The sequence below is a fragment of the Odontesthes bonariensis genome, chromosome 21, assembly GCF_027942865.1.
Source record: "Odontesthes bonariensis isolate fOdoBon6 chromosome 21, fOdoBon6.hap1, whole genome shotgun sequence".
NCBI lineage: Eukaryota > Metazoa > Chordata > Actinopteri > Atheriniformes > Atherinopsidae > Odontesthes > Odontesthes bonariensis.
Genome location: NC_134526.1, coordinates 33,554,679 through 33,567,585, shown reverse-complemented (window position 1 = coordinate 33,567,585; position 12,907 = coordinate 33,554,679). Strand labels below are relative to the sequence as shown.

At 41.8% G+C, this 12,907-nt stretch overlaps 1 protein-coding gene across 1 annotated transcript in view; it reads right to left on the bottom strand.

Moving 5' to 3' along the window:
• gps1 (G protein pathway suppressor 1) overlaps positions 1-12,907 on the bottom strand; it is a 65,740-nt gene that overhangs the window by 41,943 nt on the left and 10,890 nt on the right. The window contains exons 4-5 of the mRNA XM_075454952.1: positions 6,242-6,406; positions 3,801-3,936 (exon numbers count right to left, since the gene is read on the bottom strand). Of these exons, the coding sequence (XP_075311067.1) occupies positions 3,801-3,936; positions 6,242-6,406 (301 nt within the window). The remainder of the gene's footprint in view (positions 1-3,800; positions 3,937-6,241; positions 6,407-12,907) is intronic.

Here is a 12,907-nt window from a genome sequence, read left to right as displayed (position 1 = left end):
CAAACAGGAGAGGCTGGAAGGGTCCCGTGATGAAGCCACCCCGCAGGGAAGTAGCCAGCCTGGGTCAGATGAGTATGATGCAACAATACACACCCACTCAGACCATGCCACGCCACAAACTTTGCCAGCAATACACACTAGAGCTAGTCGGGAAGAGGTATCGGTTAAGCGTGAGTAAGTACATGGGAATAAAGGTTGGTGGAAGTGTGAGGAAGTGTGAGGAAGTGTGAGGAAGTGTGAGGAAGTGTGGATCATGGGTCCGGAGGAGGAGATGACCAAATCACCGCCTCCGGACGCCACAACGAAGGGACGATCTGGGGAGATCATGTTGTCCTCGGGTCAGAAGAAGTTGTTCACAATGGTTGTAAGAATAGAAAGATTTTTCGGGGAAGTCTAGGGGGATTTGATACCATTAGCACTACGGGACAGAATAATCATGTTAATGCAAGAACAGACGGAGTGTACATGCACAGGTGGAGTCAGGAAAACAGTGTAACTGTGGAAGATGGGTTAAGGCAGCACAGGATATGTGATATAGATGGGCATGGGACACTACGAGAGAACTGACAGCGACAGAGTGTCTCATATGCGCAGACGCTCCAGGAGCATTGCCTGTTGTTGTTCCAGAGCCACACACCTTCAGGGACTGTGCAGTGGTCCAGCAACGGGAATGCAGAGAAGGTAGGTTCACATCGGAAGAGGATAAATGGTTATTGTTTCCTATGTGTGGTATTAAGTGCAGGTTGATGTTTGGGCCAGATAAATTACATAATTATTTTCAAAATAAGGAAGGGCCACAAATTGGAGTCTTCTTGTGCTGAATTTAATCATAGTACATCACAGGATGGGCCTCCAACGGATTATAGAGTAGATTACGATGGTGAGTTTGAATGCTTTTGGAACTCACGTAGGTAATACTACTGTTAAATGAAACCAATATTTATTAGGATTTATTTATTTGGATCAATAATGTGAAAATATAGAAATGATCATTTTAACTCTATATCTTTTTGGGGATCAGACACACCCAGTAGCTGAGAGTTACTGGATGTGTGGAGATGATGTTTTGTTAAATGTGCTACCCAACGGGTGGATAGGTCTTTGGGCACTGGTGAGGAAGAAGCCATCGGTTGTGTTAGTGTATGACAAGGTAAACGAGATGCGAGGTTTGGATGTGGAAAAAGGGAGAGTTAAAAGGTCTAGTGGTGACTACATCATGGATAAGCACGTTTACTTGGATGCAATAGGGCAGCCGAGAGGGATTCCTTTCGAGTTCAAAGCACGCAGGGAGATTGCAGCTGGATTTGAGTCTATTTTGCCATGGATCATATTTAACAAAATGGTGAGTGGATTAATTACATATAATACAACCAACAGGGAATTCTTAACTACACAAGTGAAGGGGTTGCAGGCTTTGGAGAACAACTACATGAGACGAGTAGGATGGCTTGGTAGAACAGACAAGTTTTAGAATGGATATTAGAAGGGAAAAATGGTGTTTGCCAGATGGTTGGGGAAAAATGTTGTACATTTATACCCGGGAACACTGCAGCTGATGGGACGTTTACAACGGCCATGAAGAAGATCAGAGAATGGCGAGAGGAGCTGATGTGTGATGCTGGTGGAGGTGAATGGTGGTGGACTGGTCTGTTTGGGATTTTGGGAGAAGGGGGAGCGATGACGGTTAAAGCGGGAATAGCAATATTGTTGATAGTGAGGATGGTTTCCCTATTGGTGTGTTGCATCATACCCATTCTGAGAAGGTGGTTGCTGCAAGTGATGTTCACACGAAAAGTGGAACAAATCAGGAGGCAGATGACCGTGCGAGACCAGGTCTGAGGACCAACGCATGGAAGAGCGGGTCAACGAATGAAGGTTACCAACGGACGGTTCACAAGATTCTTTCCTTGAGGGTGTGGAACCAAGTATAGTCTGACAGGGAGAAGAGATGCTGAAGATCTCTTTGATTGGGAGTGACGTACTGGCGACCTCTCCTCCCAGAGTTAGCTTAGCAGTTCCAGACCCAGCCGGACGGATGTTCGGCCAGAAGCAAACGACACCTGAGTACGGGAGATGGGACGGGACTAGAAGAGCTGCATTACATTGCTTTTTATTACTATTTGTTGTGTGATAATCCATAATTTTATGTATTGTACTTGGTACAAAACTTAGATTAATTGATTTGAAGGTGAGGCATTCAGTCTATGTGTATTATCAATCAGAACGGATCGCTAACGTGTCCATTGCCAGTTGTGGTAGTCAACTGTTCGGAGTGCGACCTTTGGTAGTGGTCGGTCGCCAAGTGGGGTGGGGCCGTAGGTGAGTTTTCCCAAGATAAGAACATGAGTTACGAAAGTAGCAGCCGGTGGGTTTTTCGCACCTATGCACTGCGAACAGTGGACAAGTGTGATGGCAATGTAAAACTTGTATTGTTGTTGAATTCAATATCGTTTAATTTAATCATTTAATCATTTAATGTGATTCGGGTGCGTATATATAATCGTGTTCATTTATTCATAAATGTTCCCGTTGTTTGAGATTGTAGAATTATTAGAATAATTTAGTGTTGATTATGTTAATTAATTCTTAGTTAACTATGTAGGATGATTTTCTTTAATTTTAGATTATTTCTTTATTAAATCACTGATAAGTGATTTCAGGGGGGACTATGTGGGAGAAGGATGTCATGACTTCTGGCCTAGTTACATCGTGTGCCTTGCTGACTGGTTCAGATGAATATTGTTGATAGTTAGAATCAGTTGTTTAACATTAGGCGCCTCCAGAGAGTGCCACGTACGGTTGTTTTGATAAAGACAAGCATAAAGAGGTATCACAGAAGGAAGACAGCGGACATTTTGTACATTCTGTATGCATATTTGCTGTGACAGTTTGTTCAATAAACTCCCCAATGGACGGCTGACCGACGCGTGATTCGTCTCCTATTTTCTCCACAACACTGACAAGCTCATTGACTGAACCCCCAGACAGGGCAGGTGTTAAAGAGAAGACCTGGTTAAAGATCTCACTACTGTTTTCAGTTCTACACCGTTTTGAGATCACTGCTGCTGAGACATTTGTGTGCAGTGAAATCGTACTCTCAAAGAAAACACAGGAATGATCAGACAGGCCCACATCAGACACAGTAACCTTTGAAATGCTCAGACCCTCAGAGATCAGTAAGTCTAGATTGAAGAATCAACATCTCAGACACACAATAAGTTTGCTCAACAGTTAAAGATCTTGCAGACTGCTCTCTCAGTAGCAAGCATAAACAAACAATCCATTTTACAGGAAGATCTTCATGAAGAGAATGAATAAATAAATGAATAAAAATTTAAATCTTACCAAGTATATTTGTCTCATTTCTAGTCAAAATATCTCATTACACTTAATATAAGACACCATTGCCTACCAAGTGCTATTTCAGCCAGATATAGGGACTTGTTTCAAGACAATACATCTTGAATATATTGTCAAGTGAAAACGTATTGAAAACATCTTGTTTTCAGTCATTTGAAACAAGCTTTTTATTTTACATTTGAAGAGGTTGTTAAGCTAATTTCAAGATCACTTTTATGTCAAAAGTCCTAAATATCACATTTTATTTCAAGAAATCTCGACAAGCCAGTTTTCACTAGTTCCATTGGCAGATTTTTTTTGCTTATTTCAAACAAAAACGTCTCGTATTTGTTGTTTTATCCTAACAGCAGTGATGAGTGTTTGTTTTACATGTTGGCAAGTAGAAGCAGAAACTTTGGAAACATCCAATGGTTGAGTAAATGCAGCAGTGTGGTGTTTACCTTAATGACATTCAGACACATGTTTATAACATGCTTTGCACTGGTGCAGTAGTCTCTGGCACGGGAGTAGCATTTTAGAGCATTACTGAGGTCACCACAGTCCAGGTAGTGGTCCCCCAAATCATCATGGCCTCTCCTGGATTGAGGAAAAGAAGGATGGTGAGTACAAGATGGAGAGATGGTAAACAGACAGGATTCAAGAGGAGACTGATTGGTGATCAGTGACGAGCATCTTTGTCAGAAAATAATCCACTTAACGGCTGGCCCATTCACCCATGTTCCATTAGTGTGATTAATAAAAGAAATGACACTCCTGTTTACTTTGTCTTATCAGATTTTCTTCCATTTTCTTCCATTCTTTTTGTTTGTTTGTTATACTCTTACAATCGGACACATGCATACAATGTCATTACATCTTCACATCGAGGCCCTGTGATGCACTGGAGACCTGTCCAGGGGGCACCCCGCCTCTCGCCAGCCCCCTGCAACCCGGAGTTGGATTAAGCGGGTATAGAAAATGGATGGATGGATGGATGTATCTTCACATGGAAAGTAAGTTGTTACCAGCCACGAGGGTTGTGTGCTTGTTTGGGTTTGTCTGTCCAAAAAGCTACAGAGGAGCAGGGCACACAGAGCAAAAACTGGTATACTGAATTTTGACTCGTTTCATAATGAAAGTGTGTTCAGTTTTTTTGGTACTAATCTGAATAAATGTATTTTGTTAAATATCTTCAGATATTTATGACAAACCATGGTAAAATACAGATCTGGGGGATTTTTCAGCCGTGTTAGAGGCATTTAGTCCCACTGCTCTTTTTTGCTGCTGTATTAAAGTTTTTATAAAGGATCATAAAACAATTATCGATGCATCATGACTACTTGGCAGTTGTAAGTGAAAGTATCTTTAATGAGCTATCAATAAATTGTTACCCACAGCTTTTAATAATAATAATAATAATAATAATAATAATAATTATTAAAAAAAAAAAAAATTTTTAAAGCAATGAGGGGTGGTCGGTGGCGTAGTGGGTTGAGCAGGCGCCCCATGTACAGAGGCTACAGTCCTCGCTGCAGCTGGCCCCGGTTCCAGTCCCGCATCGGACAGCCCCGTCCGCCCAGATCAGGGCAGGCCGGCATCCACACCACAGCCAGGGCTGCAGTGCAGGATCCCCCAGCCACCCCGAACCAGGGCGATCCCCACAGTAATGACCCCACAGACCGATCAAGAACTACAGACCGGTATCCCTTCTACCCTTCCTGTCCAAAACTCTTGAACAAACAACTGTCCTCCTACCTCCACCAGAACAACCTCTTGGACCCCCATCAATCCGGGTTCAAGGTGGGCCACTCACCTGAGACGGCCCTCCTAGCAGTAACCGAGTCACTCCAAACTGCTGGAGCTAACTCTCTCTCCTCTGTCCTGGTTCTCCTGGACCTGTCTGCAGCATCTGACACAGTGAACCACCACATCCTTCTCTCTACCCTGGAGGGAATGGGGGTCTCTGGCTCTGCACTCTCCATGTTCTCATCCTACCTGACAGATCGCTCCTACCAGGTAACACTGAGAGGGTCTGTGTCGAAGCCACGTAGGCTCACCACCGGGGTTCCCCAAGGTTCGGTCCTGGGTCCTCTTCTTTTCTCCCTCTACACAACATCTCTTGGTTCTATCATCCACTCCCATAACTTTTCCTACCACTGCTATGCAGACGACACCCAGCTGATTCTGTCTTTTCCCCTTTCTGACACCCAAGTGGAGGCATTGCTGCGTGCCTGGCAGACATCTCGGGGTGGATGTGGATGCACCACCTTAAGCTCAACCTGGACAAGACTGAGCTGGTGTTTCTCCCGGGGAAGGGCTGCCTGTTCAGATACCCGTCTTTACTCTTGAATAGTTATTATTAAATAAAGCAAAAGAGTTTCCTTATCCCATCATTTCCTTCATTTATAAAATAATGGATAGAATACTTAATTACCAAAATAAGCAATAGCTGCAGTTCAAACTTGAAGAAATGACAGGTTTAAGTTTTTTTTTTATTATTGTATATTTGCTTATTCGCATATTCAGCCTCTGATGAGCTGCATAAATTCACCTGTATGTCAAACCCTCTCAGGATACAGCCCTGAAACCTGTCCGACAGGCGAGTCACTGTTTAACAGTAAAAAACTGACACTGTATCTCCACTCTGTTAAAAAACTCTCCTGCTTCCCTCTTGTGTGCTTTTTCAGTCAAACCTCCATTTTCAGTTGCTCAGCAGGTCTGAGACTGAGCAGCTGCTAAGAAGCTGGGACAGCTTTAAACCATCACACTTCTCCCTAAATTCCATGTTGTAGCCTGAGACCATGAATTCATTCAACGTAGAATGTAAAGAAGTATGAGTACAAAGTTATTTTGGTGCTCTGTAACAAAGATATGTTTAATTCACCAAGTCATGGCTTCATACCTGATGCTCTCTTTGATGGAGTTGCCTTTATAGTTCTTAAGGTCCGTATCCAGCTTCTCCAGTTTGAGCAGAGCCTTTTTCCTGGTGGATTCTGCCCAGGCCGAGTCCAGGGGAGGAGGAACAATCCCACCTTCAGGAACTGTGTCTGGTACTCCCTGTAGTTCCCTAAAGATGGGAGGAGAAAAAACTATTCTCAATTTCCAGAATATAAGCTAAATCACAGGGCCAGCAATAAGACCTTTGACTAAAAAGATTTCTGTGCCAGAAATGTTGTTACGGGTTATTTCTTTCTGTACAATCTGTCCTCGTGTCATCGAGTTTTGACAAACAGAGGAGTTCAAGTTCTACCTCAGATAAGAAGTATTGCTGCTTCTCCTATTTACTACTGTGAAACAGTGCCCATGTAACGCAATGAGACTTGGTAATGGTAAACCTGGTGTCATTTTTATGTTTACACATGTCGAAATAATTAATTATCTACACAAATTTCAAATTTTTAATTGACACACTTTTAGATACAATGTAAACCTGGATGTTGAATTTATATGGATAAAGTACCCATTTAAAAATATCAAGAAACTTTCTTTGCCCCAAGGTTTCACCATTCTGGGTCCAGATATTTAAGTCAATATCCGATATCAGGGCTGTACAGTGCGAGCGTTTGCTCGCATATTGCGCCTAAAATTTGATTGTGCGAGGGGAAAAAAAAAAACGGTCGCAAATGTGCGAGTATGTATTTCAACCCTTTCATTCGCATTTTGCTCCTAAAATAAATATACCATATAGAGAAAACCATTCCCACATCTGTACAAATCGACAAGAGTCTACAACTTAATATTTCCTTTTTTTTATCATTAAATGTTACCGAGCGGGGAAATGTAGACCCTCTGATCTCTGTCTCTGGTCTGTTTCAAATTCGCTTTTCTTCGAGTTCAGCGGAGCTCTTTGTTTTAGCTAGCGACACGTTAGCCGCTTCCGGAAGACAACAACCTTCACACAGGTAAGACGAGTTTCGGTGTTGACTCGGGGTTGGGTGGGGTGGGGAGGGGGATTCTGCTCGTTTCTATTAACTAACACAGCTGTAAGACTTTAATGTTGGAAGGATCTGTGCGGTTGTTAGTCCGACGCGTTTGTGTGGGGAGAAACGTCCGCCAACTGAGAGAAAAGTGAGTTTTTTGTGCTGAAGGTGTGTAGCAGTTAGCGCTCTGTCACCAGGCAGAGCTGAAGGTGAAGCCATGTCGTGCTGCTCTCTACCTGCTGTACTAACCAGGATACCTTTGAAGCCCAACTTTTATTGCCTCCTCTGTCATTTGGATCTGTCACACTGGTGTAGAGATTAGGAGCACTGGGTTGTCAAAGGGGGACAGTTGAGTTATTTATGGTAGCAGACAACACAACACTGGCAGGGATGGAAAGTGATTGCAAATGTCCTCTTTACTCAGTTTCCTTTTCATGTGCGTAATATTAATGCTACCCAGGGCAAAACTTCATTTTCATGTGCATTTTCTTTTTTAATGACGTGGAAAACTAAAGTATTTCCATTACACTCTATTCTACACTGACATTTTCTACATTTCAAAGAGAAAACGTTGCACTTCTCTGCCCTTACAGTCATTTGAATGCTGCTACTGATTACTTTGCTGTTATTATTATTATTATTTAAAAACCAAATATGGGATCAAAATATTATTTGGAGGAGTCTTTTATATATTGTGGCTCTGCACACCAACGCAGCAACATTTCAGAGACCACAACCCCAGTTGGAAGTAAATGCAACCACATTCCACAAAGGGCAATAACATTTAGTTTTTTTAGGCAAAAGGGAGAAAGGGCACCTCTTTAATAAAGGTGGGACCGAGATGTTGTGTGTGTGTGAGGTGTAACTAATGATGGAAAAAGAAGTAAAAACAATGAACTAAATACATAGAATCATGTAAAATGTGTGTTTGTGTGTGGAAAAGGTACTCCTTGTACAGTATGTGTCTTTGTTAATAATAAAATTGCATCAAGGAATTTTTGCTCCTAAATTTTTATCTATGCTCCTAAATTTTTTCATTTAGGAGCACCTGTGCTCCTAGTGAAAAAGCTAAGCGTACAGCCCTGGATATGATAGAGACTTCACTAGAACCAGATCCAATTTTGGTGGTGCTAGGCGTGTCAGATAAGTTTAATTCACTCCCAGTATTCCAACGAAAATTGCTATCGTACATGTTAATTACAGCTAAGAAACTTCTCTTACAATTTTGGAAGAAAAGTGAGACCCCTTCTGCTAAAATGTGGCTAGACGAAACGATCCGACTCTTGCACCTAGAAAGGATACGGTATGTGTTATCAAACAGACTGGAGAAATTCGAAGAGATTTGGTATCCCCTTCTCCAGCACATTCAGTGATTTTGTTAATATGTTTTTTTGTTTATCCATATTAATTTCTTAATGCCTCAACAGTGTAATAGATCAGGAAGTCCCAGGGTGGGTTGTGTGTTTGTGTGAGGGTGGGTTTTGTGTTATCTCCTACTTAAAACAAAACTCTGAATGTATATAAATGTGTTATCTTGAAATGCTTTTCACAATAAAAAACGATTTGAAATAAAAATATCAAAAAACTAAAGAAGACTTCCTCAGAATCATTCTCAGCAAAACATCAAAGCTGCAGGAAATCCTACATTTTAGAATGTTAAACAACATTTTTCAGAGTGACCAACACGACTACCTGAGGGAAAGTCGCAAAGGTTGTTCCCCCTCTGATATTTTTAAATTGAGGCATGCTGTGGAATTCCTGCATTGTGAATTCTGTCTCTCTCTGTCTTCAACGGCTTGACGCTGTGACGCTTTGCGGTAAGACGTATTGCATCACTTCCTGTTACCTTGCTTGTGCACTGTGGAATTTCTTGCTCCGCTTGGAGTGTTTTTAACGGTGTGTCTGGTTCTCTAGCGTAGCATGGCTACCGGTTCTCTCCCTCCATCTCCTGCTTTCACCTGCTCCGTGTGTCAGATGTTTAGTTACTCCTCTGCCTCCTTTAGCGATAATGGTACATGTAACAAATGTAGTCTTTTTGTAGTTTTGGAGGCGAGGTTATCTGAATTGGAAGCTCGGCTCTGCACTGTTGAAAATCAACCGATAGCGAGCCAGGTCCCTTTAGCCAGTGCGGAGCCACCTAGCGTAGCTAGCTCAATTAGCCTCCCCCTAGCAGAACCTGAGCAGCCAGGATTACAACGTGGCTGGGTGACTGTCAGGAAGAGGCATAGCTCTAAAGTCAAGCCCGTTGTTCACCATCGACCTGTCCACGCTTCTAACAGATTTTCCCCACTCAGCGACACACCCGCTGAGGACAAAACCCTGGTAACTGGCAGCTCTATAGTCAGAAACGTGGCATTAGAGGCACCAGCGGCCATAGTCAAATGCATTCCAGGGGCCAGAGCGGGCGACATAGAATCCTATTTAGAACTGCTGGCTAAGGATAAACGTAAATATGGTAAAATACTTATTCACGTCGGCGTTAATAACACCCGGTTACGCCAATCGGAGGTCACTAAAATTAATGTTGCATCGGTGTGTAATTTTGCCAAAACAATGTCGGACGCCGTAGTTTTCTCTGGACCCCTGCCAAATCTGACCAGTGATGACATGTTTAGCCGCATGTCGTCCTACAATCGCTGGCTGTCTAGATGGTGTCCAGCAAACAACGTGGGCTACAGAGATAATTGGCAATCTTTCTGGAGAAAACCTGGTCTGATGAGGAGAGACGGCATCCATCCCACTTTGGAAGGAGCAGCTCTCATTTCTAGAAATATGGATGAATTTATTTGCCACCCTAAAACATGACAACCCAGGGCTCAGACCAGGATGCAGAGTTGTAGTCTTACACACTTCTCTGCAGCTTCCCACCTGCTGCTACCCCCCCAATCGATTAACACAAAAGGAGCAAATCCTCTTTTGCAAAAAGAAATTATTAAAACAAAAACTTTAACTGAACAAAAACATCAAACTATTAAATGTGGTTTGCTGAATATCAGATCTCTCCTTTCCAAGTCTCTGTTAGTGAATGAGTTGATGTGTGATCATCATATTGATATATTTTGTCTTACAGAAACCTGGCTGCAGCAGGTGGATCATGTTAGCATCATGTTAGCATTAATGAATCAACTCCCTCTGACTGTTTAAATGTTCACGTTCCTGGAACCACAGGCAGAGGAGGAGGAGTGGCAGCTATTTTCAGATCAGGGTTACTCATCAGTCCCAGACCCAAGATTAGTTTGAGCTCTTTTGAATCTCTGATTCTCAGTTTTTCCCACGCAAAGTGGAAATCCCAGAAACCTCTTGTGTTTGTTGTTGTGTATCGTCCACCTGGCCCTTATTCTGAGTTTCTGTCTGAATTCTCAGAGTTTTTATCCCAGTTAGTGCTGAGTACAGATAAAGTCATTGTAGTGGGTGACTTTAATATTCATGTAGATGTTGAAAATGACAGCCTGAATATGAACTTTAATTCTATATTAGACTCTATTGGATTTTCTCAGAGTGTACACAGAGCGACTCACTGCCTTAATCACACCCTTGATCTTGTGCTGACTTATGGCATTGAGAGTGAACAGTTAACAGTGTTCCCTCTTATCTGACCATTTTCTGATAACCTTTGAGTTTACATTACTTGACTATACAGTTTCTGAGAAGAAATTTACGTATAGAAGGTGTCTATCAGAGGATGCTGTAACCAGATTTAAAGAATTAATTCCATCATCCTTTTCTTCACTGCCATGTGCAGATATGACAGAGGACGACTACCTAAACTTTACTCCAGCAGCACTTGACTCTCTTGTTGACAGCACTATAGTTTCAATGCGTACAGCACTGGACAATGTTGCCCCTCTGAAAAGGAAGGTAATCAGTCAGAAGAGGTTGGCTCCTTGGTATAATTCACAGCCGCGTGCTTTAAAGCAGACTGCAAGAAAGCTGGAGAGACAGTGGCGTTCCTCTAATTTAGAAGAGTCTCAGTTAGTCTGGAAAGATAGTTTAATAACGTATAAGAAAGCCCTTCGTAAAGCTAGAACTGCTTATTATTCATCATTGATAGAAGAGAATAAGAATAATCCCAGGTTTCTTTTCAGCACTGTAGCCAGTCTGACTAAGAGTCCGAGCTCTGCTGAGCCAGGTATTCCTTTAACTCTCAGCAGTGATGATTTCATGAGCTTCTTTATTAATAAAATTGTTTCTATCAGAGAGAAGATTGATGGAGTCCTTCCCACTATTATCAGTGATGTATCATCAAGTACAGCAGCTTTAGAAGTATCTTTAGAACCTGATTTGTATTTAGACGGCTTCTGCCCAGTTGATCTCTCTGAACTAACGACAGCAATAGTCTCTTCTAAACCATCAACTTGTGTTTTAGACCCAATCCCAACCAGACTGTTCTGACACTTCCATATTGGATTTGATCAATCTGTCTTTGTTGACAGGATATGTACCTCAGCCTTTTAAGGTTGCTGTAATTAAACCTTTACTTAAAAAACCTACTCTTGATTCAGAAGTGTTGGCTCATTATAGACCTATATCCAATCTCCCTTTTATGTCTAAAGTTCTTAAAAAAATAGTTGCAGCTCAGCTTTGTGATCACTTACACAGAAATAATCAGTTTGAAGAGTTTCAGTCAGGATTCAGAGTGCATCATAGCACAGAAACTGCACTGCTGAAAGTTACCAATGATCTCCTCTTAGCCTCTGATAGTGGACTTGTGTCTGTGCTTGTCCTGTTGGATCTCAGTGCTGCATTTGATACGGTCGATCACAGTATCTTATTACACAGACTTGAACATGTTATTGGGATTAAAGGAACTGCATTAGGCTGGTTTAAGTCATATTTATCTGATAGATTTCAGTTTGTTCTTGTAAATGAAGAATCTTCCTCACACACCAGAGTAAGTCATGGAGTTCCTCAGGGTTCTGTGCTTGGACCGATTCTTTTCACTTTATACATGCTTCCATTAGGTAACATTATTAGACAGCATGGCATAAATTTCCATTGCTATGCTGATGATACTCAGCTGTACTTATCTATAAAACCAGATGAACCCAATAGGTTGGTCAGACTACAAGCATGTCTTAAAGACATAAAGACCTGGATGACTCAGAACTGTCTGCTTCTAAATTCAGACAAAACTGAAGTTGTTATCTTTGGACCTGAGCGTTTCAGGGAGAAATTGTCTAGCTATATAGTTACTCTAGATGGTATTTCCTTGGCTTCTAGTTCTACAGTGAGGAACCTTGGAGTTATTTTTGACCAGAACTTATCATTTGACTCGCATATAAAACAAGGTTTCTAGGACTGCCTTCTTTCATCTTCGTAATATTGTTAAAATCAGGAACATCTTGTCTCAGAGTGATGCAGAAAAACTGCTCCATGCATTTGTTACTTCAGGATTGGATTACTTCCTGAGTCTGGTTCTGCCAGAGGTTTCTTCCTGTTAAAAGGGAGTCGTTTCTCTCCACAGTCACCTCAGGCACGCTCAGGCCGGGAGATTGGACCGAAAAACAAAAAGTTTTCAGTGCAATCTGTTGGTTTTCTTAGCTAGGAAATTGTTTTTGAATTGGCTCTATATGAACGAATTGGATTATTTTATGAATTATGATTATTATTAATTAATTGAATTCCAATTGGCTTGAATTGGACTTACT